We start from the raw sequence: 26,394 nt of genomic DNA on the forward strand, positions 1-26,394 counted from the left end.
GGTTGTATGTTTGCCGATTTTGCATGGGAGAGCGATCCCAGTTTCAGGAACTTGAGGTCAGGTCAGGAGCGTTCCCTGGTAGAACAAAACAGCTACACCAGTTGGATGTTGAAGCAGCATTGGCTAGTAAGACACCTAGCCATGGAGTTAAAAGGCATTGTGCAATTACTCAAAGATTAAGTCATTTTCATGTCACCACAGGTTACCCGCCTGATGTGCTTCATGATTTACTTGAGGGTATTGTACCTGTAGAATTGGCATTGTGTTTAGATATCTTGATAAAGAAAAAATATTTCTGTCTTGAAGAGCTTAATGGAATCATTAAATCTTTCCCGTATAAGTGGAAAGACAAGACAAATTATCCCCAAGCTATACCACCAACCTTTGCCTCTCGTAAAACCATTGGTGGTAACGCACATGAAAATTGGTGCCTACTGAGGCTGCTTCCACTTATGGTGGGCCCCAAAGTTCCAGAAGGCGAACAGGCGTGGCAATTGTTGATGACACTAAAAGATGTAGTTGAATTGATAATGTGTCCTGTCCTTACAGATGAAAGTATTGGATACCTAGATAGCCTGATTGCTGAGCATAGATATAGATTTTGCAGTGTTTTTCCAGCAGAGAAATTGATTCCAAAACACCATTTTATAGAACATTACCCACAGCTCATTAAAGCATTTGGCCCACTAGTGTCCTTATGGACAATGAGGTTTGAAGCCAAGCACCGCTTCTTTAAGAAGATAGTGAGACAGACTGGCTGCTATCGTAACATTTTGCAGTCAATGGCAAAAAAACACCAGTCCATGATAACATACCACCTCCATGGTTCAAATGTAAAAAAACCTGCAGTCTCTGTATCGAAGATTTCAAGAGTTCCATTAGATGTTGTAAATGAGAACATACAGGATTTTTTTTCACAGAAATTTCCTGAGGAGACAGCTGTTCAGTTGACAAAGAAGGCAGAATTTCAGGGCACCAGTTACAGTACTGGCATGATGTTAGTATATGGCTGTACTGGTGGGTTGCCCGACTTTGCCGAAATAGTACAAATCATTATTGTTCACGACAGCTTGGTATTTGTAGTAAAATTGCATGGTGCATGGTACTGTGAGCATTTAAGATGTTTCAAGCTGGAGTCCACAAGCCTAGTCAAAGTAATTGAGCAGTCACAACTCACTGACTTGTATCCACTGGCTACCTATACACTGGAGGGTGCACGAATGGTTTCTCTGAAACACCACATCTTCATGTCAAACTAGGTAATGTATTTTTATGATGTGCTCCATATTGTGTAACATCTTGTCAGATTCTATTTGTGTTTTTTATTCCAGATTTGAACTTTAAAAAATTGCATATTTTTTCTGATCTGTCTAGAGCTGTCACGCCCCTGAGGGGCGGAACCCCGCAAGTGACGCCGATTAACGCTAATCAGATCGCAGGATAAAAGAACCTAAGGAACAGAAGAACATCGCGAAGTATTGAGCCGATGATTACCAGCCATACCAAGCAATTTACTTGTCTGCCGTCTACCCTACCCTCCCGGATCTGCCTGTCTTACCTTTGTCTGTGCCTCACCTGTCTGCCTTCCCTCCTCAGTGTCCTCGTCATACCTGATCCTCCAGTTCCGACGTCCTCCGCCTTCCTCGTCATCGTTCCCCTTCGTGCCTGTGCTTCAGTGTTGGACAGCTCTTCCTGGTACCGACCCTCGCCCGTCTACCGATTACGATTCTCGCCTGCCGACTACAAGTTCCGTCAGCCATTCCCCTCCCCTGAGCGCCGCCTCGGGATCCCCAGCCCCGCCCGCAGCGTCGCCGCTGTTCCTTCAATAAACCGGTTAATTCCCTGCATCCCTGGATCCGTGTCCGTCTGTTCCCCTCTCCACCTGACAGAATACTTCGCCTTACAGATGGATCCAGCAGGGAATCTAGAGACCCGCGTAACAGCAATGGAACGACTCCTGGCATCGCATGCCTCCCAAGTGCCCTTACCTGACTCTCCTCCTCGTCCCACTGATCGTCCACCCATCGCCTTGCCAGATAAGTACGATGGGAATCCGGACCACTGCAAGGGCTTCTTGATGCAGTGCGGAATATACGTGGAGGAACATCCGGATGAGTTCCGCAATCCCGGGGCAGAGGTTCGTTTCACCATCTCCTTATTGACCGGAAGAGCGCGTGAGTGGGCCACCGCCTTGTGGGCCGACGACAGCCCATTGTTGAACTCCGGTCGTGATTTCCATCGAGCCTTAATGGAGGTTTTCGACCATCCAGCGGTGGGCCGAAGACCAGGCTTCAGGCTCCTGGATTGTAAACAGGGGAGTCGATCCGTGGCCGACTTTTCCCTAGAGTTCAGAACCATAGCCGCTAACCTCCGGTGGCCCGATGACTGCCTCCAAACTATATTCCTGCGAGCTCTTAATCCCGACCTGCAGGACGAACTGGCCCATAAGGGAGAGGCTCCCTGCTTCGACGACCTGGTCCGACAGGCGGTGAGAATAGACAATGTAGTACGGGACCGCCGACGGCGTCGTTCCCGAATGGAATCACCGCGTCATTTGGCGCTTCCAGCCATCGAGTCTCCCGAACCCATGCAAGTGGGCAGGGCCCCTCTTACTCTGACCGAGAGACGTCGACGGATCCAAGAGGGGCTGTGCCTGTACTGCGGTGAGGCAGGGCATACCATCCCCTCCTGCCCCAACCGTCCTGGCCGAGAGATGTCTCTACTTCCGGTAGGTGTGTCCTCTGTGCCGTCGCGACCCGCTTCCATGCTTACGGTGCCCGTAATCCTGGAGTGGGGTGGTCAGAGGCAGTTGGTGTCGGCCCTGTTGGACAGCGGGGCTGCAGGTAATTTCATTAACGTGCAGTTGGTGCGCCGTATGAATCTCCCTCTTCAACCTTTAGCACAACCACTTACCATCCAGGGAGTAACAGGTGAACGGATGGCCGACGGCGTCATCCGCTACCGGACTGTCCCACTCGGGATGCGTGTGGGGGCGTTGCACCTGGAGAGCCTGGAGGTCCTGGTATTGCCTAAAACAAGAGATCTCTTAATCCTAGGACTCCCCTGGTTGCGCCAACATAATCCCCACATCGACTGGGAGACTGGTGAGATCCTGGCATGGTCTAGTAAATGTACTAACAAATGTTTATCGATCCCATGTAAAGCTACTGCAGTAGAAAGCCCCGACCCGTCAAACCAGGGGGTTATCCCGCCGGAGTATCGAGAGTTCGCAGACGTCTTTAGTAAAGAGAGAGCCTTTACCTTACCACCACATCGGGAATGCGACTGTGCCGTTAACCTGCACGACGGAGCACTTCTACCTCGGGGTCGGCTCTATCCCCTTTCGGTTCAGGAGGAGGACTCTCTAGAGGCATACATCACTGAGGGATTACGGCAAGGTATTATCCGTCCATCGACCTCACCTGTTACCGCTGGATTCTTCTTCGTGAAGAAGAAGGATGGGGGGCTTCGACCGGTCGTTGATTATCGTGCCTTGAATAATGTAACCATTAAACGGAGAGAACCGCTTCCCTTGATTCCGACAGCTCTAGAGCATTTGCGGCAGGCAGTAATCTTCACAAAGTTAGACCTGCGAAGTGCATACAATTTAATACGCATCCGGAAAGGTGATGAATGGAAGACATCGTTTATCACCAGTAGGGGACAATACGAATACCGAGTGATGCCTTACGGTTTAGCGAACAGCCCGTCGATCTTTCAATCGTTCATGAATCAGGTACTGCAGGATATGATACATCGATTTGTAATCGTATATATCGATGACATTTTGATCTACTCTTCTTCCGAACAGGAGCATGTACGTCACGTGAAACAAGTTTTACAGCGGTTGCGAGAGCATTCCTTGTACGTAAAAGGTGAGAAATGCGAATTCCACCGGACACAGTTAAAGTTCCTGGGTTATGTAATCCAACCAGGAGCGGTGGCTATGAATGTGCAGAAGACCACCGCTATTCAAGAGTGGCCTCGTCCCCGGACACTGAAGCAGCTGCAACGATTCCTAGGGTTTGCCAACTTCTACCGACGCTTTATCCGAAATTTCAGTCAAATCGCTGCCCCTCTTACTTCTCTCACCCAGGGAAAGCCGTACCGCTTGCCATGGAGCCCCGCAGCGGAACGAGCGTTTGAAAAGCTAAAACATGCCTTTTGTATGGCCCCTGTGCTGCAACAACCGCAGCCCGAGCTCCCCTTCGAAATCGAAGTAGACGCCTCGGAGGCAGGGGTAGGAGCGGTATTGATTCAACGTCACCCTGAAACAGGACGCCGTCACCCCTGTGCTTATTATTCTAGGAAGCTGACTCCGGCCGAACGTAATTACAGCGTGGGGGATAGGGAGCTTCTAGCCATCAAACGAGCCCTAGAAGAATGGCGTCATTAGCTGGAGGGGGCACGGCACCCCTTCGTGGTGCTGACAGATCACCGTAATTTGGAGTACCTCCAGTCGGCCAAACGACTCACCTCACGTCAAGCCAGATGGGCACAGTGGTTCTCTCGTTTTGCTTTTAGGGTGAGTTACCTGCCTGGGGAGAAAAACATAAAAGCTGATGCTTTGTCTCGACAGTTTGATTCCCCAGGGAATGAGGAACGGAGTCATCCCATTCTCGACCCATCCTGTTTTATCTCCTCGATTACTTGGGACTTGGAAGGGAATATACGAACTGAGAATGAACACTGCTCCACGCCATCCGCCTGTCCACTGGACAAACTCTACGTGCCGGCACCACGAAGACGAGAGGTGATACAGTGGGTGCATGCTCAGGTCGGTACTGGGCATCCGGGCGTACGCGCCACTCAGCTAAAACTAGAGAAAAGGTACTGGTGGCCGAACTGGCAACGTGATGTACAGAGGTACGTAGAACAATGTGAGGAGTGTGCTAGGTGTAAGTCGTCTCCGTTAAGTCCCGCAGGGTTGCTCCACCCTCTACCCGTACCGTCGCGGCCCTGGTCCCATATCTGCATGGATTTCATCACGGACCTTCCACGATCCATAGGTAAGACGACCGTCCTGACTATTGTGGATAGGTTTTCCAAAATGTGCCGACTGGTCGCCCTACCGAGACTCCCCACGTCCATGGAATTAGCAGACATCTTAATACATGAGTTGTTCCGCTTTACCGGTATACCCGAGAATATCGTGTCCGACCGGGGACCTCAATTTGCCTCCAGAGTGTTTAAAGAATTGACGACTAAGCTGCGGGTCTCCCTGAGCCTCACCACGGCTTACCACCCGCAGTCCAACGGTTTGGCCGAACGGACGAACCAAGAGGTGTCTAAAGCCTTACGCCTGTTATGTCGGAGAAAGCCTGCCGATTGGGCCACTCACCTGGTTTGGGTCGAGTATTCCCTGAACTCACGAATCAACCCCGTCACCGCATTAACCCCTTTTCAGTGCGTCTTAGGATTCCAGCCACCTCTATTCCCGTGGGATTCACCGTCAGGACCCGTCCCACACGTGGAAGCGTGGTACCAAGACTGCCGACGAGCCTGGCGGCTGGTGCAACGCTCACTACGTCGACAGGGAGAACTCCACAAGAAACAAGCAGACCGTCATCGGCGACGTGGGTTCCCGTATCGGGCGGGACAACAAGTATGGTTGTCCACCAGAAATCTGCGTATACCCGGGTGTAAGAAGCTGACCGCCCGTTACATTGGTCCATTTCGTATCCTGAAGAGGTTGGGACCTGTCACCATGAAGCTGGAATTACCCCGTGTTTATCGAATAAACCCCACGTTTCATGTGTCCTTGTTGAAACCCGTGAAGCACGGTACCGTGTCGGCTTCCCCGGATACGCCGGACGACCTACCCCCATCGGTGGCTGACGAAGGACCATCTACCAAGATCCGGACCATCCTTAACTCCCGTCGTCGACAGGGTAAGCTACAATACCTGGTGGAATGGGAGGACGACGCTCCGGATGAGAACAGCTGGATCCCGGCCGCGGCTCTTCGCGACCCCGACCGGGTCCTAGACTTTCATCGCACCCATCCTGATAAGCCGGCCCCCCGTCCTAGGGGTAGACCGCGGCGGAGACATCGGCCTCCAGGAGGCGGCCGTCAGGGGGGGGGTAATGTCACGCCCCTGAGGGGCGGAATCCCGCAAGTGACGCCGATTAACGCTAATCAGATCGCAGGATAAAAGAACCTAAGGAACAGAAGAACATCGCGAAGTATTGAGCCGATGATTACCAGCCATACCAAGCAATTTACTTGTCTGCCGTCTACCCTACCCTCCCGGATCTGCCTGTCTTACCTTTGTCTGTGCCTCACCTGTCTGCCTTCCCTCCTCAGTGTCCTCGTCATACCTGATCCTCCAGTTCCGACGTCCTCCGCCTTCCTCGTCATCGTTCCCCTTCGTGCCTGTGCTTCAGTGTTGGACAGCTCTTCCTGGTACCGACCCTCGCCCGTCTACCGATTACGATTCTCGCCTGCCGACTACAAGTTCCGTCAGCCATTCCCCTCCCCTGAGCGCCGCCTCGGGATCCCCAGCCCCGCCCGCAGCGTCGCCGCTGTTCCTTCAATAAACCGGTTAATTCCCTGCATCCCTGGATCCGTGTCCGTCTGTTCCCCTCTCCACCTGACAAGAGCATGCATTTGTTTGAAGAGGTCAAAACTCCACCAGTGCTTGCTACATACAGTATAACACAACTATATTGTTAGATCGGTATCTGGCTCTACATTATTTAAATGATGCTTGTAATATGTTTCTTAATTACCTACTGGAAACCACAAGATGAAAAGCACTGATTAAAAAAAAAATAAAATTGTTGAATATACTACATGTATTGCTGGAGTTTTAACCTCTTTAGAATTTTTATCTTTTTATTCTCGCACCTTGGAAGTAGGTGAAGTTGAGCTGCAAACCTATGGCTGAGTAATATGGAAAAAAATCTTAAAACATTTTTTTTTTTCCATATAATTGGATATCGATATAACAATATAATTAAAATCACTTTCTGACAACGGTAAACGTTTCTTTTTACTCCAGTGTGAGATCTAAAGATTAATTTTGGTTTTTATATATCTTTTCTGTCATAAGTTGAATATGACAAATGTGCTGGGAACATTATACAAATGGACTCAAAATAAGCAATACATTTATGTATTTTATTTATAATATGTTACATTTTTTATATTTATCAAATATGCATTTTTTAGTATAATAAGGATCTAATCCTGACTAGTTCATCAATGTTGTATTGACTATGTCTTATCATTCCATTATCAATTTATCACCCAGGCCTACAAAACCCAACTGTACTTTTGAAATATGTTTTCTCATCTTTGTATGTTTTTTTTTGTTTGTTTTTTCTTGCAGGTCGTTTTGCCAAAAACTGATAATGTCGTCACCTATCCAGCTACGAGTTATCATGGAAGAGACTAAGGTTCACAAGTTAACCCTTCCAGATGGATTCCCTAACACTGTAGACGAGCTTTTGGCGGCTGCAAAAGATCATTTTCAACTCCAGGGAAATTATACTGTTATGTACATGGACAAAGATTTTGATAATCAATTCTTCACTCTAATTTCAACTGATGAGGTTAAGGACAAAGACACAATCAAACTGGTAAAAACAGAACCTTCTGTTATTCTTACATTAACTCCCATCCAGGATGCTGCATCTTCCTTGTCTCCAGTGTCACTGGATCAGTCTTGCCAGGGTGACAGTTCCTCACTTGGTTCATCTGACACCAACATTTTACAGAAGTCCCCAGAGTATCGAACAGACCCATGGCCTGCTAATTTTGTGATACCCAACTTTTCATTTAATGTTGAAATGCCCCTTCACGAAGGAAATAGGGCTTATGAAAGTGATGGCTCACTCCTCCATAATCCAAGCTTGAACTCTGACATACTTGAAATACTAGCTGAAACAATATTCCGCTATACTGCCTATCCCTCTAGTCCTCAGATTGAGGCAGTCGTAGAAGCTCTTTTAAAAAAGCATCCATGCTTAAGGGAGCCTGCAACTTCATTTTCAGGCACGTATGGATGGCAGCAGCGTCTTAAATGGAAGATGGCTAATTACCGTTCTAAAATGAGAAGGCGTGGAGTACCTTGTCCTGAACTTGATATTAACTCCTTGAAAAGGAAATCTCCTGGTGAGAGAAATCCTGCAAAAAACTGCAAGAGACCAAAGAAAGCAGAGGTCAACTATCTTCCACCACATCAAAGTGGTGAAACTAGCGACACACTGGAGATGGAGAGACAGGAGCTTCTTAAAGAGGTAAAGAAGAAGAACAACACTAGGGTAATTCAAGAAAAAATGGCCAAAACGTTCTCCTATCAAAGGCTTGAGGTTGTGAGTGGTAGTCCAAGAGCCGAAGACTTCAAACAGAGATGGCCTGCTTTTTTTTTGTGAAGCTGAGGTAAACACATTTTTTAATTCTTAAAGTTGTCTAGGCCAGTAACAATAATTAGATTTTAGAATGATATATTATGAACTACTGTTATATAATGTATACTGGAAATGTACTTCTTTCCCAGTTACAACTGTAGACCAAATTACTCTTTTTTAAGCTGAGCATTGTACAGGTACATGCACCTTTATGTAGAATTGACCCTTCCTTTACTTCGCATCAGACTATTTGGCCTGGTTCCTAATGTTGTGCGTGAGAGAGAGACTGCGAGTGTGTGTGAGAGAGAAAGTGATGAGTGTGTATGTGACCTGGGGCCTCATGTATAACGACGAGCGTAGAATTCACACTAAAACAAGGCGTACGGACAAAACTAGGAATGTGCGTAAGCAAGAAAAAATCCAGATGCATAAAACTGTGCGTAAGCACAGATCTACGCACATTCCCTTTATAAATCCCAATGAGCGTGAAATTTAACGTACATGAACGAGCCCACAGCCACCCCCCCGACCCGCCCATAATTATGAATATTTGCATATGTAAATCTGTATAAATGCCCGCTTTGTTCTATGTTTTTCTTAAACAACAATGAATAAACCACGTGGGAAAAAGAAGTATTTCAGTGAGTGCGAAGTGGAGGTCATGTTAACAGAAATCGAGAAAAGAAAAGTGATATTATTTGGTGGTATAAGTGGCATCAGCAATAAACGAAAGTTGACGGAGTGGCACAGCGTGGCAGTCAGTTAAGAGTGTTGGTTCTGAAAAGGGCACGGTGGCCAAAATTAAAAAGAAGTGGTCGGACATTAAAATCGACGTGAAAAAACGAGCGGCCGTAAGAGTCTTAAAAGCAGAGGCGGAGGTTGCGGAATTCCCGGTATCACACCCTTTGAGCAACTAGTTGCTGCGATGATTGGGGACACACTTTTATCGAATGAGGGGGACGCCGATGTCAGCGCGGGTGAGTTTTTCTCGTACCATACATGTTTGAATTACTTGCATGTTTATGAATATGTTTATGGTGTTACTTTAGTTTATTCTCTTTGTTTATTCTTACAGACAATAGTACAAGAGGTGCCCCCAGTGCATTAATAGAGTACATTAATAAAGTGAAAGTGCTTTCTATTTACATAAGCATAAGTAAATTCGTTCTCTGAAGGTGACTTTATAGCAATGTGCGTGCAGTCGATAATTCGACTAAATTTGGAAAACCGGACATCGCTGCGAATTGCGCTTTAATGTTTGCCTGTTCACCCAGTGTAGGGAAAATTTATATATCTCGATGACAAGCGGATTATATGGGGCGCTGTTTGTAAAATTACGAAACATTTTTGTACTTGCCACTTTTTCAACATTTAGTGCAATTTTCTGACATTTAGCTAGAAGTCAATGGTGTTGTGGATCATCATATTTTTTGCTGTGTAGATTATTTGCACAATTGTTCATCATATGTAAATATAAATGGTATGTGTATATATAAATATTAAATGTAAATGTCAAATATAAATGTTAAATGTAAACGTAAATATTAAAGTTAAATGTAAATATAAATGTTAAATATAAATGTTAAATGTTAACTTATATCTAAATGTTAAATGTAAAAGTTAAATGTAAATATAAATCTAAATGTTAAATGTAAAAGTTAAATGTAAATATAAATCTAAATGTTAAATGTAAATGTTAAATATAAATATAAATGTTAAATATAAATGCTAACATATCTAAATGTAAATGTAAATCTAAATGTTAAATGTAAATGTTAAATGTTAAATATAAATGTTAAATGTAGACTCTAAATGTTGAGAACATATGCAAATTCGCCACGCCCATCTGCATAGAAATGGGCGGTAACGACGAATTAGCTCGCTAAGTGGTTCGCTTGCAAACGGCAGGTCCAATCGCGAGGACCGTAATCTAGGGCTGTAGTCAAGACCACCTTTGTCGAGTCCAAGACAAGTCCAAGACCAGGACTAGTCGAGTCCAAGTCAAGACCGAGTCCAAAGAGGTTTGAGTCCAAGACAAGACCGAGTTCAAAAAAGTTTGAGTCCGAGTCAAGACCGAGTCCAGGACAGGAAAAAAAAGTCTTATGCATGATATCATCAAGACAATCATTTTGGGTTATTATTTGTTGATCTAAAAGCAAAAACAGTGTCACAACACCCATGATTTTTAAGTATAGACATTCCCCTTTATATCATATAATCTATTAATCTAAAGAAAACAGAATGATGACATATGGTGATACCTCATAATAGCAGTGTTAGAACTGATATACAAACACCAACCCACTACTATTACCAATGCTAGGTACTAGTACTGAGCATTTAAGCAACTAAATTACAATATAGCTTCACTGCAGATGTACAGTAGTGTAGAAAAGAAGTGACCAGTATTACAGAGGGGGTACACTCTGTAATACTGGTCACTTCTTTTCTACACTACTGTACATCTGCAGTGAAGCTATATTGTGGTTGGTATATATATATGGTTGGTTTATGCCTTCCCTGAAAAAAATATTGTATTGTATTATATTGTTATTTGGACCTGGGTTAGGAAAGACATTCAAGTTTGGTTAACCCCTTGGGACCGGCGATCCCGCCGGCGGGATCTGACAGAAATTCCGCAAAACCGTTTAAATAACTCCGCGAGTTTTTGTCATATACACATTTTAAAAATACTCTCAGAAACCTTGGACGGTCTACTTTTCAAATATATATAGGTAGAAACTAAATATATTTTTACAGCTTCGTGATACGAATTGAAAGAACAAGAGTGACTGACTTAAGCGTCTGCGTCTCGAAGCGGCTCTGATCGCCCACCCACTTGCAAATCGCGCTATTCGCATGATAATAACATGATAATCCGACAGTTAGTATTGGGTAAAGAAATATGTGAATACGCCCATTGTGACCGAAATAAACAAGAGCACATGTCTGGGTAGTGTTTACACTGATCGGCTACAATATAGCACACGGATACGTCTCTGCCGCTGAAGCTTTGCGCCAGTGTTGCCACTTTCAGCAGCGAAGCTCATACCTGTGTTCATAGCTCAGTGGGCTAAGCCTGTGTGCCTGTAATCACGTGGTCGCCGATTCAAACGCAGCGTATTTAGAACGTGAATAGCGATCTTCCGCTGAGAGCGGTCCTAAACGCTCCCGACGCAAGTAAAACCAAGAAAGGTGACACGATTTGCTTTTTTGCCTATTTAACCTAATTTTAAAAACTTTAATACTTCTGACAATGGAAGTTTTGAAAAGAAGACAGATAACGGATTTAGTCAGTGTTTTTTTTTATGATTCTACATAATGATTTCAGCGAGATATAAACTGAAATACACGAGAGAGATACGCGGTCGATGATGCCCTCGTCCCCAGAGCGTCAATAATAGTCACTGCATCATATTTATCGCTTTCTATATTTATATAGTCACAGTTTTTCATTTTTCATTCCATCTATCAATAAACTGTGAAAGGGATTTTATTGTTGCTACTTTTCTTGCGTTTCAAACTGCCTTTCCAAAGTGATGGGTGTGGGGTGCAGTGACATTCCAGACTGATGGGCCATTGACAGTATGCAAACTACTACAGGTGTGAGGACACCTATCTCATCAATATTCATTGTGAAGACCACTGACTTTGAGAAAAAGAGTGTCACTCCAAAGTTCTAACACTTTAGTAATCAAACTACATAAAATTTCAGAATGTCACTTTCACCTATGTGTAGCCAACCCCTGTGTCTATAAGCTTCAGAGCTCAAAAGTCTTACCTAGAAATGTCTATAATGTGATTTTTTACAATTTCTCAGCATGTCTGAAAATAGGTTTTTGAAAAGTATATGTTTAAAGTTGATTTTAACAAAAAATAGAATAATAACATTCTAAGAGGTCTCAAATTATTGGTGCTGAGTTTGTGCTGAATAAAAGCAAATGTATCACTTTGGGATAAATGTTTTTTAGATAGGTGAAATATTTTAAAATGTCAAGGCATGTCAGACTACCTCGAAAGTGGAAAAAAGGCCTCAGGCCCCAGGGGGTTAAACAACAATGAACACAGTGTAATTTAACATATGTTCTTTTTATTTGAGGACAAACTGCAGAATTTTAAAATAAATTCATCAGGTGTTTAAGAAATTCATAAGAATAATTTTTTCACAGTAAACTTAACAGTACAAGCATTTGTACAACGGTGTATTCTTCAAAAGCTTTTTTAACATGAACTATAACAAGAAAAACAAATCTGAGTAAATTATCGACTTTTAGAGTGTAGCATTCTGTCTGCAGGTGAGGTAAGTAAAACTATTCAGTTTTACAAAAGTATTTTGTTACACTTGAGAAATATAAGGGAGGAGAGCATTTCCGCTCCTAAACTGGCTCTATGGGGCCTCATAATGAGCCCTCCAGCACTGAACACTCTTTCAACTGGTGCTGAAGAAGCAGGTACAGAAAGCACTTTGACAGCTAGGGCATGCAAATGACGGTATTTGTCCTTGTTTTTTAACCAAAATACAAGGGCATCCTGCTCTGCCGGACAGCTCTGAATATCCTCCAGGTATGTATTTACCTCACTGTTGACACTTGGATGATATCCATGGGTGGAATTGTTCTTTTTGTGAGTTTTATATTTTGCCAGGAGCCGTGGAATCTTGGCGTTTGGGGGAGAATCCTGGGTTGGTTCTGTGGGTTCCTCACAGATGTCCAGGTCCACTTTCTTAGCCTGAGTGATCAAGCTGTCTGGAAAAAAAGAAAACAGAAATAAATATAACTCACTTCTTCCACTTCAATATCCTTGCAAATACACTGCACTTTAAAGGGGGGCATTTGAAATAAATACCTGTTAGTGACTTCTGCAGTTCCTTCTTAGTATTTTGTATGGTGGTAGCACTGCCACTGGTTCTGACATCCATCTCAACCCAGTTCATCCCGAACTGGGGGTCCAGCATCGCTCCCAGCATGTATATATCATGGCCAAATGGCAAATCAAGGCCATGATCTTCTGCCATTCGTAATCCAACAAAGATGCCGGCAAATCTTCTTTTAAGTGAGGCTTTGAGGGCCCTGGTCAGTGGCCTACAGAGTCTCTTTTCACTATCCATTTCTGTTAAATGAGAATGTAGCTCGAGGACAGTAGGGACAACCATGCTGATGGTAACAATTTTGTCACCCTCGGTCAATTCAGTGGCCTCAGCAAACGGTCCAAGAATTTGTGTAAGTTCTCTACACTGGGCCCATTCATGTGAGCTGAGGACAACATTCTCTAAGTCAACTGAGCACATCTGAGTTAGTGCAGTATGATCTAATTCGATGACTGCTTGTATTTGTCTGAATTGCGAATTCCACCTTGTGACATTTGAGACTGGAATGCTTTTACCACTTCCAAAAACAGCCTCAAATCGATCCTTAAATACAGTGCTACTGTGCAGCAGACTGGCAAGTTTGGCCATTTTTGAGATTGCCCGAGACATCACTTTTACTTCTTTCATCCCATCCCCGATAACCAGTTGAAGACTGTGGGCAAAGCAGGATAGCCGTTGACGGGAACCAAGAAGAAAGTCCGTATCTAACTGTTCCCCAACCATGTCCTCCTCATCCTCACTGTCATCTGAGTGGTCTGCCATAATGACTTTAAAAGCCTTCTTCATGTTAGCTGCATTATCAGTGATGATAAAATCTACCTTATCACTGATATTGTAGTCATCTAGTATTTCATCAAATGCAGCTGAAATGTTTTCAGAGCTGTGACGCCCTTTGAATCTCCTGCAGTCCAGCAGGTAGGCGTTCAGAGTGTACCCACTGGTCGAAGAGTTGAGAACATGAGCTGTGACTCCCAGGTAAGATCTCATTGTGCGGTCTGACCATATATCAGCAGTTACAGAGATTGATTTCTGATCTACCAGACTGGACTTGATGCACTCTTTCACTCTCATCACTAGTTGAGGTATCTGTTTGCTGGTTATCGTTGTTCTGGAGATTGGGGTGTACCTTTCATCCATGGTGTGTAAAAAATGTCTGAAATGTTCATTTTCCACGATTGATATAGGTAGACAGCAGCCAATGATAAGGTCATGGATGATCGCTTGGTTGATAGCCTGCTGCCTTGATGAAGAAGCATTGTAAACTTGAACTTGCAATGGTCGCTGCTGAAATGCATCATCAATCATTGGCTGTGAATCCCCCTGTTGAAGTCCTTGCCAATACTCCTGCAGACTGGAGATGGAAATACAAAAGCATCTATAAGTGTTGGAACTGAATAACAGGCAGATAATAAGCTTTATTTAAAGAGAAGTGAAATCTGTATTCCCAATCATTCATTAATGTCCACTCCATATACTGAGAAAAACTAAATAAAGTTGTGTCTGGATTGTCAAACTATTAGCCTAATAAATGGCTTTCTTTGTTTATTAAATGTTCTATGAAACTGAAATGGCATTCAAAGCTGTGTACAGACACTGACATGAAGGGAAAGCCCTTTTTGTGTTTAAGTCTGTCTCAAACAAGTACAGTATAGTTTTTTTCTGACTGGACATATTCAAAAATGTCTGTTATGTTACAGAAGAGAAATACTGCTGACAGAAAATATGCCTGACATAAGTTGTAAATTACCATGTAATTGCTATATACAGCTTTCAAATGGCAACACAAATATAGCCTATACTTCATTTTTTTGGGGGTCGGGTTGAATATGCTAGTTAAACGTGAATCTTAGTTTGCGCTAGTTAACATTAACATTTTTTTACCTCATGAAACCAGTAATACCAGACGTAAATCATTATAAATTTATGTCCAAGAACATTACCTTTATCTTCTGCTATGTTAGCTAATGTTAACATTAACACATAGTCAAGGCTTAGCAACTCCAGCTCTGCAGTTAACTTACCGCGATGTATGATTCCTCTGCAGGTGTCTGACGAAGTTTGACGTTGTCCCACAGGTTTCCGAAATTGTTGCTTTGCAGAATTTGCAGTCTGCCCTGTGTTGCTTTTTAAATGCAGCGCTGATAAATTCCTGGTGATTTCTATAAGCAAACTTGATAATGGCAGAATTGGTGGACATTTTTGTTTGTTAGAGTGTGTGTGAATCAATGGAAATTAACGTTAGCAGGGCACGCAGATGCAGAGCGTGCCGCGCAAATATAATCTAGTGTGTGATTGGTTATTACTTTTTTTGTTTTGTTTTTTTGTTTTTGTGATTGGTTATTGGTAGTGATGGGTCGTTCGGGCAGATGACGTGACGAAAAATAATATTTTAATTAAATTCGGGCGGGTGAAATGAAAAAATTAAAATGAAAAAAAGTTTAAAATGTGTGCTTACTGGGAACATAATAAAGACACCTGGACTCGGTCGAGACCAAAAGCCATATTTGGCAAGACCAGTGGCCGAGACCGAGACAAGTCCGAGTCCAAATACCAGCGAGTCCGAGACCATAAAAAAACGGTCTTGAGACCGGACTCGAGTCCAAGACCGGACTCGAGTACTACAGCCCTGCCGTAATCCATTGAGATTATCGTCACTGCTACGCGTATTTACCGACATGCGAACGAGCGACGCGTAGCAGTGACGATAATCTCAATGGATTACGGTCCTCGCGATTGGACCTGCCGTTTTGCAAGCTATTTCTTGCCATTTCCGAACAAAATGTTCAGCAGCAGCATCTTACGAACTGCCACCATCAGCTAAAGCATGGCGGGAAATATTTAAGGCCAATTTATACGATACTACTGATCCCCTTCTCAGCCCATTAAACATTCATAATTTATCGATGTTACAGTGGAAAATGCAGATGATGTTGCTCCCGGCTGTGAAGCAACGCCATGTAATGCAGCGTTCTATAGCATCTAAGTGAGCCGAATTTGCCATATTGTCCTCAATCACCCCTAACCTGCAACCACTTAGCGGGCTAATTTCGTCGTTACCGCCCATTTCTATGCAGATGGGCGTGGCGAATTTGCATATGTTCTCAACATTTAGTCTACATTTAACATTTATATTTAACATTTAACATTTACATTTAACATATAGATTTACATTTACATTTAACATTTAGATATGTTAACATTTATATTTAACATTTAGATTTATATTTGCATTGAACTTTTACATTTAACATTTAGATTTATATTTACATTTAACTTTTACATTTAACATTTAGATATAAGTTAACATTTAACATTTATATTTACATTTAAGTTTTATATTTACGTTTACATATCTAAATGTAAATGTTAAATGTAGACTCTAAATGTTGAGAACATATGCAAATTCGCCACGCCCATCTGCATAGAAATGGGCGGTAACGACGAATTAGCTCGCTAAGTGGTTCGCTTGCAAACGGCAGGTCCAATCGCGAGGACCGTAATCCATTGAGATTATCGTCACTGCTACGCGTATTTACCGACATGCGAACGAGCGACGCGTAGCAGTGACGATAATCTCAATGGATTACGGTCCTCGCGATTGGACCTGCCGTTTTGCAAGCTATTTCTTGCCATTTCCGAACAAAATGTTCAGCAGCAGCATCTTACGAACTGCCGCCATCAGCTAAAGCATGGCGGGAAATATTTAAGGCCAATTTATACGATACTACTGATCCCCTTCTCGGCCCATTAAACATTCATAATTTATCGATGTTACAGTGGAAAGTGCAGATGATGTTGCTCCCAGCTGTGAAGCAACGCCATGTAATGCAGCGTTCTATAGCATCTAAGTGAGCCGAATTCGCCATATTGTCCTCAATCGCCCCTAACCTGCAACCACTTAGCGGGCTAATTTCGTCGTTACCGCCCATTTCTATGCAGATGGGCGTGGCGAATTTGCATATGTTCTCAACATTTAGAGTCTACATTTAACATTTATATTTAACATTTAACATTTACATTTAACATTTAGATTTACATTTACATTTAACATTTAGATATGTTAACATTTATATTTAACATTTAGATTTATATTTAACATTTACATTTAACATATAGATTTACATTTACATTTAACATTTAGATATGTTAACATTTATATTTAACATTTAGATTTATATTTGCATTGAACTTTTACATTTAACATTTAGATTTATATTTACATTTAACTTTTACATTTAACATTTAGATATAAGTTAACATTTAACATTTATATTTAACATTTATATTTACATTTAACTTTTATATTTACGTTTACATATCTAAATGTTAAATGTAAATGTTAAATATAAATGTTAAATGTAGACTCTAAATGTTGAGAACATATGCAAATTCGCCACGCCCATCTGCATCGAAATGGGCGGTAACGACGAATTAGCTCGCTAAGTGGTTCGCTTGCAAACGGCAGGTCCAATCGCGAGGACCGTAATCCATTGAGATTATCGTCACTGCTACGCGTATTTACCGACATGCGAACGAGCGACGCGTAGCAGTGACGATAATCTCAATGGATTACGGTCCTCGCGATTGGACCTGCCGTTTTGCAAGCTATTTCTTGCCATTTCCGAACAAAATGTTCAGCAGCAGCATCTTACGAACTGCCGCCATCAGCTAAAGCATGGCGGGAAATATTTAAGGCCAATTTATACGATACTACTGATCCCCTTCTCGGCCCATTAAACATTCATAATTTATCGATGTTACAGTGGAAAGTGCAGATGATGTTGCTCCCAGCTGTGAAGCAACGCCATGTAATGCAGCGTTCTATAGCATCTAAGTGAGCCGAATTCGCCATATTGTCCTCAATCGCCCCTAACCTGCAACCACTTAGCGGGCTAATTTCGTCGTTACCGCCCATTTCTATGCAGATGGGCGTGGCGAATTTGCATATGTTCTCAACATTTAGAGTCTACATTTAACATTTATATTTAACATTTAACATTTACATTTAACATTTACATTTAACATTTAGATTTACATTTACATTTACATTTAACATTTAGATTTATATTTAACATTTACATTTAACATTTAGATTTATATTTGCATTGAACTTTTACATTTAACATTTAGATTTATATTTACATTTAACTTTTACATTTAACATTTAGATATAAGTTAACATTTATATTTAACATTTATATTTACATTTAACTTTTATATTTAACATTTATATTTACATTTAACTTTTATATTTACGTTTACATTTAACATTTATATTTGACATTTACATTTAATATTTATATATAGACATACCATTTATATTTACATATGATGAACAATTGTGCAAATAATCTGCACAGCAAAAAATATGATGATCCACAACACCATTGACTTCTAGCTAAATGTCAGAAAATTGCACTAAATGTTGAAAAAGTGGCAAGTACAAAAATGTTTCGTAACTTTACAAACGGCGCCCCATAGGATTATGCCATCCCATACAGCTGGCATGGCACGACTCAGTGATGACTGAGAAATGCCTGATCGGTCCGCAAGTTCACGCTGAAAAGCACCTGTGGCTAAAAATCCGAGGGTGGAGAGAACTTGTACAGGTACCGGTAACGCGCAATTTCTTGCAGTCTTCCTCCGTAAAGCTGGCTCCAGTTCAGCACACAGCTCCAAGAGGATAGCTCTTGGAAATCTGAATCGACTTAGTAACCAGTCATCATCATGAGCCAAGAAATCACTGTGATCCCTGAATACGTCTTCTGACTCTTCCATTTGCAATGTCCTCTAACAATGCAAGAGCAGCCATGGTTGGAATATTTTTTGTCTTTCCCTGCACCGTTTTATTGTCACAGATTGATTACGATCAGGTGACCGATGGCCAATTAATTTCGGTGTATTTCATGCAGACCGCGTCATGAATGCGAGTGTGACACAGTGAAACTGCAGTAGCACTCTTTTGCCAGTAGGTGCCTCCATTTTGCCAAATCGAGCAGAAACTTGCGTACGCCTTGTCTAGGGTTGCCGTAAGAATGTGCGTGGCGGTACGGCAAGTTTAGTTTTTATACATCTCGACGTGAGCGTGGAAACGGGCGTGCGCAACATTTTTGTGCGTAAGCACCGTTTATACATGAGGCCCCAGGTTCTTAATTTTGTACTTTTGAATCTTTTGTCAATTCAGGTCAAGGAGGAATTTAGAAGAATAACAACAATTTCCCTGGAGCAGAGGTTCATGTATAAACTTGACCACTACACACCAAAATTTACTGCCCTGATGAAGGCCAAGGGAGGTGTCATGGGGACCAAGCTGAGGCCGTTCCTGGACAAACTGAGCCAGGTGAGTTTGTTCAGAATTTGGCTGTTTATATTTTTATGAACAGAGAAGGAGCTGTTGTGTGTCTCTCAAACACATATGGAGCAAGAGCCATGTTTGAAAAGATGACGTGTGTAGGGGCAGAGAAGCTATAGAGCGCAAAGATTCATGCTTTAAATGCGGTATGTCCACATGCATAGCACAAGCCCTTGCACTCTGTAACTTAAGCTTTTCATGTGCAGAAATCACTGCTCTTTGCGCATGTCTGCTCTCAATTGACTGTTCATTGCATGTAAGTAGTTGTTTAGTGTTGACATCAGAATTTGTTCACAGAACCAAAGACTTGAGATGAGACGTGAAGCTGTTATCCGTAGCCTCATCGTGTACCTTGGGGAGAAAGAGGAGGAACTTCTTGAAGATTGCCTGGTAAATCATAATTTAATTGTTTTATGATAAAATTTCAAAACTTAATGTATTATAAATAAAGCAAGTTGCTTCTTAAATAAGAATGGAAAGAAGATGAGGGGATGGAAGTATTCTGCTCAACCAAATAAGACAATGGAAAAGCCAACAAAATATATCATCTGAAAGAACAAACTAAAGAGAGATTTGTCAATGATTCACAAGCATAATGACAAAAAATAAACCTGCTCTGGGGTTACAAGGTCATAGGGTTTTCTGCCACTGTAAAGTATGGAGGCTTTGACTGCTCACAGCAGAGGCTGAGAGAAATATTAAAGCAACTGTCACTCAGAGGATACTGTGGAGTGCAGACATCTTGCAACAAATGTTTTACTAATGCTGGTTCACTGTAAATAGACTTCACTCAATTTAATGTAAGCTGATCTTTGTTAAATGATCAGGAGGACAGCCGCAGTGATGCCACTCAACACGTCCTCAAGATCCTGGTCGTCCATGGTGCTGATGGAGAGGAGCCAGTGGATGTGTCCATCCTTCTTGAAGGCAAAGAGATGATGTCCGGATGTGGCAGTACTGCGAAAGCTTGCATGCTGCTTATGGGGCTCATTTATGGCCTCAACCTTGCATACCCCCCAAAACTGCGCTACACTTTTGAGGTATTTCAGAAACTATTTCTGGAATTAGATGCTATCAAGATGTCCCCAAAAGTGCAAGCATTAAAGTTGAAATTGCTCTCTTAGAAGTTAAATATCTAATTGTTGACTTTGAAAACTATTTTCCTGTTTGTAAGATGGTTTAAATGTTAAATTGCAGGAATGTCTAAATGTTGTAGTTGTGCTGTAACAGAGTTTTAAGGTTTTGATTCTGGCTGTTGACATTTTGTGTAAAGGGTTTTAGTCCTCAGAGAAATTTAAGAAGTTTTTTTTTTTTAATTATTAAATACTTAATTTCTCTGTGTGTCTGTGTGTGTGAGTGTGTGTGAGAGTGACATACTGTGTGTTGAAAATTTGTGGTTTGAATCGTGCCGGTTGCTTTTGTCAGAGAGATGTTTTATTTGTTTAAAATAAGAGCTGTGCTCCCCAGGGATATTTGAGCTGTTTTTTTGAAATGTTGAAATACTTTTTTGCATTGTTAATACACGTGTGTGAGAGAGAGAGTGAGAGTGTGTTTGTATGTTTTAGTTTGAAATGTTTTATACTGATTTGTGATAACTGTGTTGATAATGTTTGACAATAAACAGTTTAATTGTAATGCATTTTAGTTGTGTGGTCTGATATAAAATTGTATTCAATGCAGAGAAAAAAAATCATTAATTTGGTAACATTTATCAGGATAGAATTTGCAAGATTTTCATAATTATATTGAGTAATTTAACTTAATACGATTAAGTAACTGAAAGAGTCCAATAGTGAAAACATAATAAAAAATATTTATTTATATAATAGCAGTAAGTAATATTTATTATATTAGTTTAAGTAAGATTTACTTAATATTTTTATAGCAATGTTCTTCTCTATAAACTTGATTTTTAATTGATTTTACTTAATTAATTTAAGTAAATAAAACTTGCTACTTAAATATAATTATGTAACATTTACTTATTATCTTCATAAATGTTATGTTCATTTACTAAGTAAATTTACATTGATACTGGCATGTGAGTTTTACTTCATTTTACAGCAGTAAAATCTACTTAGAAGTACTAGTGCAAATTGTTACGAGGATTTTATTAAGTAAATCCTACAAGTCATTTTTTTCAGTGCACTTACAAGTGTGTCCAATACTGTCTTACACCAATTTTTATACAAGTACTTATCATTTAACAACATCTCGTCACTTGAGCATCATCATTCCTTCAATCATTCACAATCATTGCTTTTTCCCTTAATCCACACCCCTAGGTGATAAGTTTGTCAGTCATTTCTTTTATTGTTTGGTCCCTCGACCAAACATAATGGTGGAGCAACCATCTCCACTTGGTTTTTTAAAAATGCTCAGCCGTGTACTTCTGGTGAACTCAGGTGAATCCCTTCCTTCAGTAGCAAACCTTGGCAGCTTCAGCCTGTTGCACATTGTCTAATTAGAGGGTTGATATTATATCTGTCCTTCAACATAGTGATAAGGTATAACACTAATAATGGTGGATATTCATACATTTAGGGCTAACATAAAGTAGCTAACAGAAACTCTCTTAGGTTAACAAAAGGTGCAAATACATGCTCAATTGATTACATTGTGTTGATTACATTATATTGATTACATTGTAATGATTACAACATGGATACAGTATTTGGCATGCTTTTTAATAATATCATAATGAGTATATTCTACGTTGTATAGTGCTAAATAATATTCCATATCGTGTTTTTAAACCTTTTACAGTTATATCTTCATTCACTTCACGTTTGTCAAGAGTGCATAAGGGATGTACAGTATCTGTTATCACAGGCACAGAATTAAATGAACAGGATGCGACAATACAAGAGCAGAGTCTGAAGCAGTTAAAGCTGTTCTGATGAGAAACAACACCAGTGTGGCACCTCCCTATGTTCTGCAGATACTGATGGCTCACTTAAAAGAGCAGACCTGATGCTCTTCTACTACAGGCAGATGTACGTGTAAAGAATATAAACAGTTACATAACTTTGTCTGTCTTTGTAACTGATTGGAATATTGCAATGTGGGTTAATATTTAAAATCACATGTATTGATATTTTAAACAAAATGGGGTGATTTTATTAGGTAGCCCCATCTGTAGCTGATATTGAAGGGTCTCTGACGTTGCCTGATACTCCTCGAATGACTACCCTAGGTATGAATGTATATATAACATTAATATTATTTTTGATTTAAATGGATCGATTTTAGTCACATGCTTGGTCAAGGACAATATTATATTACTCTGAATTTTCATTTCACTTCCAGTGGAAGAGACAAATCGCTAGATGGTGTCTATAGAGGGCCATGTAGTGACTGAGTCATTCACTATGGGTCTTGCTACACTGTTCTCCAGCTTTTACAATTTTAACCTACAGTACCAGGATACTGTGGTCATTTATATCACTTCATACATTGATAAGTGTGTTGTGTTGCATTGAAGGCCACGGGTCATCATGTAGAAATGTCTACCTTTGCTTGTTTTGTCAATGTGTAGATGCTTTATTGACATTAACCCAGAACGTGGATCGGAGGCTCACCAAGAAAAAGTCACCAGCAAGCGAACTGGTAAGGTGGTGCAGAAGAAACTGTCCTTAATCCATGTTTGCACGTTCATGAGGAAACTGATGGACTTCCAGTGGGATTTCATATAATGTGAGTGTTAAGGAGATGCACAGTCAACCAACACACCGCAGGGCACACACACTCACAGTCATTCACTAGTGCCCAGTTTAGAGTTGTCAATCAACCTATAGAACATGCTTTTGGACTGTGGGAGGAAACCGGAGCCCCCGGTGGAAACCCACACGAACATGGGGAGAGCATACAAAATCCACACAGAAAGGCCCAAATGCCGTTCAACCCGGGGATTAATCCCACGACCTTCTCACTGTGAAGTGGCAGCACAAACCACTGTGAAGAAGGCATTCAAGTAAGAATTGCATTGTACTCTGTACATGACAATAAAGACTTTGAATCCTTGAAGTAAATGTATTTCATATTTTTTCTTTTTACACAGGGCCACTATACACAATAGTTTTTTTTTCACTGCTAGCAGTTTGGAGTTGGTTATTGTAAAAGAATTAATGTGCATGCAGGTGATATTTCTATAGATTTATCTACACCCTTCTGGCAGTCAGTTTACACTCCACCCCTGCAGCCGCTGGCAGGTCTCGCTCCATGTCACATCAGCTGCAGACAGACTTAAGCCCAAGTTGAATGCACCCAATGCCTCGCGGGTCGGATCAGAACTTTAATTTCGCCGGTTCCGGTCCATGAGCCATATGTTTGACACCCCAGATCTAACGCAAAGCGTAAAACGCTAGTAACATTTATGGGCGTGTCCAAATCCATTTTGCTATTTTAACAGTGGAAAAACCAGACTTTGCACCAGCGTAAGGTGCAAAAAGGTTATCCTAACTCTATTAATTAAGAGATACTATCACTGGTGTCAGGATTTGAACTGGTGAGCCTGCAATCACAGCCACAGAGTGAATGGCACACCTTACAGCACCATACCTCTCACATAGTCCTTACTGCTGGACATTCATTGAAATAATTTCAGTGAAAATCTATGCTCAAAGGTTCAACAGCAAATCTTTGTTAGGAATTTTTAAGTCTTGCTGGTAATCACTCCTTTTACCCATATAACACTGACACAGCCTAAAGATGCAATGGTGCTATTGTACCAGAGAGGGGTGTTGTAGGGTTAGTGAATGTTGGGCACTGTGGTAAAAAGTACAGTGAGGAAAATAATTATTTGATTCTGTTGATCCCTTAGAACACATGCTTAAGTACTTGGTGGAGTATCCATTGTTGGCAAGCACAGCTGTCAGACATTTCTTGTAGTTAATCACCAGATTTGCACACAGCTCAGCATGAATTTTTATCGACTCCTCTTTGCAAATCTCTTCCAAATCTTTGTTATTTTTAAGCTAACATTCGGATACACATAGCTTGAGTTCCCTTGATAGGTTTTCTATAGGATTAAGGTCCGGAGACTAGCTAGGGCACTCCATTACCTTAATGTGCTTCTTCTTGAACCACTCCTTTGTTGCCTTGGCTGTATGCTTAAGGTCATTGTCTTGCTGGAAGACCCACCCACAATGCATTTTCAATGTCCTGGCTGAAGGAAGGAGGTTTTCATCCAAGATTTTATGGTACATTTCCTTTAATGCAGTGCAGCCATCCTGTATCCTTGGCATAAATACACCCCGAAAGCATAATGCTTCCACCTCTGTGTTTTGAGTGTAGGGATGGTGTTCCTGGGGTTATAGTCAGCATTCATTTTCCTCCAAACACAGCAAGTAGAGTTGATGCAAAATAGCTCGATTTTGGTCTCATCTGACCATATCACATTTTCCAAGCCTCATTGAAATTATTCAGGTGTCCATTAGCATACTTCAGACTGGGCCCTTTTGAACAGGAGTACTTTGCAAGCACGGCAGGATTTCTAACCATGATCTTTTAGAATTGCTGTAGAGGCTGCTGGGATTGCTGTACTGTTCGGGAGTGGTGTAGTCACTGTGTGCACTTGTGTTGTGTGCCTGTTGAAGCGGTTGATTTGATTTGAATTATCTGTAAAGTATATTTGAGCGTTTGTGTGCCAGCACGGTTACGTGGGTGGTTGTTGTTGTTGTTTTCATTTTTTACTCTTATTTGTACGTGTGTACTTGTCTGTCCTTGTGAGTGTTACCGACAGCTGCGGGCGCGAGTGGCGTTTCTGCAGAGGGAGTAAAATCTTTCCGTGCCACGGGCATATGCCACTCGACATGTCACCGCTACGTGCGCATGGCACTGGCAGCTGCCACTCGACATCTCACCGCTACGTGCGCATGGCAGTGGCAGCTGCCACTCGACATGTCACCGCTGCGTGCGCATGGCAGTGGCAGCTGCCACTCGACATGTCACCGCTACGTGCGCATGGCAGTGGCAGCTGCCACTCCACATGTCACCGCTACGTGCACATGGCACTGGCAGCTGCCACTCAACATGTCACCGATACGTGTGCATGGCACTGGCAGCTGCCACTCGCACGTCACTGCTACCAGTACAGCAGCTGCCACTGATATGTGTGTCTGTCATCGGTCTCAACGCGACTATACACGTCTGTATACGCCACTGGACTAGAATCCCTGAAACCTACGAAATACCTCGGACGCACCTCTCGTGGAGGCCCCCCCCCACACAAACTGCCCGCCCCCTCATCAGCGCCAATCAACACTTATTGTTTTACAAATGAAAGCGAGTTTCACGGTTTCAACCTCGGGTCTGCACAGAAACGTCTTTCTAACAGTGTGGTCTGAGGAATCGTAAAATACATGTAGCCTATATTATAATCAGTGAGAAAAAATAAGTGCAGGAACTCTAATTTTCCGTCATTTGACATTTGTGCGGTGAAAAAAAAATCAAGTCTTTAGGATGTGTTGGTTCAAAAACTATTTTAATTTAATCATTCTTCCAAGCAATAACCTATAGGCATAGGCTACTTTTTTCTAATTCACAAATGGAATACTGAAAAACCATTAAAACAACATGAACCAGACCAGTGTGATACTTGTAGTCCTAACAATAGACTAGGGCTAAAGCTGATGCGATTGGTTGGGACTCAGTGGATGCATATGATAGGGCACTGTCGTGGCTCGTGGGTAATGTAGTCTTTTATCGGTCTTGTGATATTGTCTATTCTCGGGCCACTGTCGCTGCGTCGGATCAGTTTCAGTAAGTACCGGAACGCAGAAAAAAGTGGCGGAACCCAAAAGACGAAAATACAGAAGTTC

General features: G+C 41.9%; 1 protein-coding gene across 1 annotated transcript; it reads left to right on the top strand.

The window, feature by feature from the left end:
* Positions 1 to 4,879: 4,879 nt before the first annotated feature.
* On the top strand, positions 4,880 to 8,225 carry LOC140581007 (uncharacterized). The gene is made up of 4 exons (XM_072702761.1): positions 4,880 to 5,009; positions 5,418 to 5,891; positions 6,307 to 6,405; positions 7,334 to 8,225. The coding sequence occupies exons 1-4, from the start codon at positions 4,976 to 4,978 to the stop codon at positions 7,351 to 7,353; spliced, it is 627 nt and encodes a 208-aa protein (XP_072558862.1). The 5' UTR covers positions 4,880 to 4,975; the 3' UTR covers positions 7,354 to 8,225.
* Positions 8,226 to 26,394: the final 18,169 nt, after the last annotated feature.

Source organism: Paramormyrops kingsleyae, chromosome 19 (genome assembly GCF_048594095.1).
Source record: "Paramormyrops kingsleyae isolate MSU_618 chromosome 19, PKINGS_0.4, whole genome shotgun sequence".
Taxonomy (NCBI): Eukaryota; Metazoa; Chordata; class Actinopteri; order Osteoglossiformes; family Mormyridae; genus Paramormyrops; species Paramormyrops kingsleyae.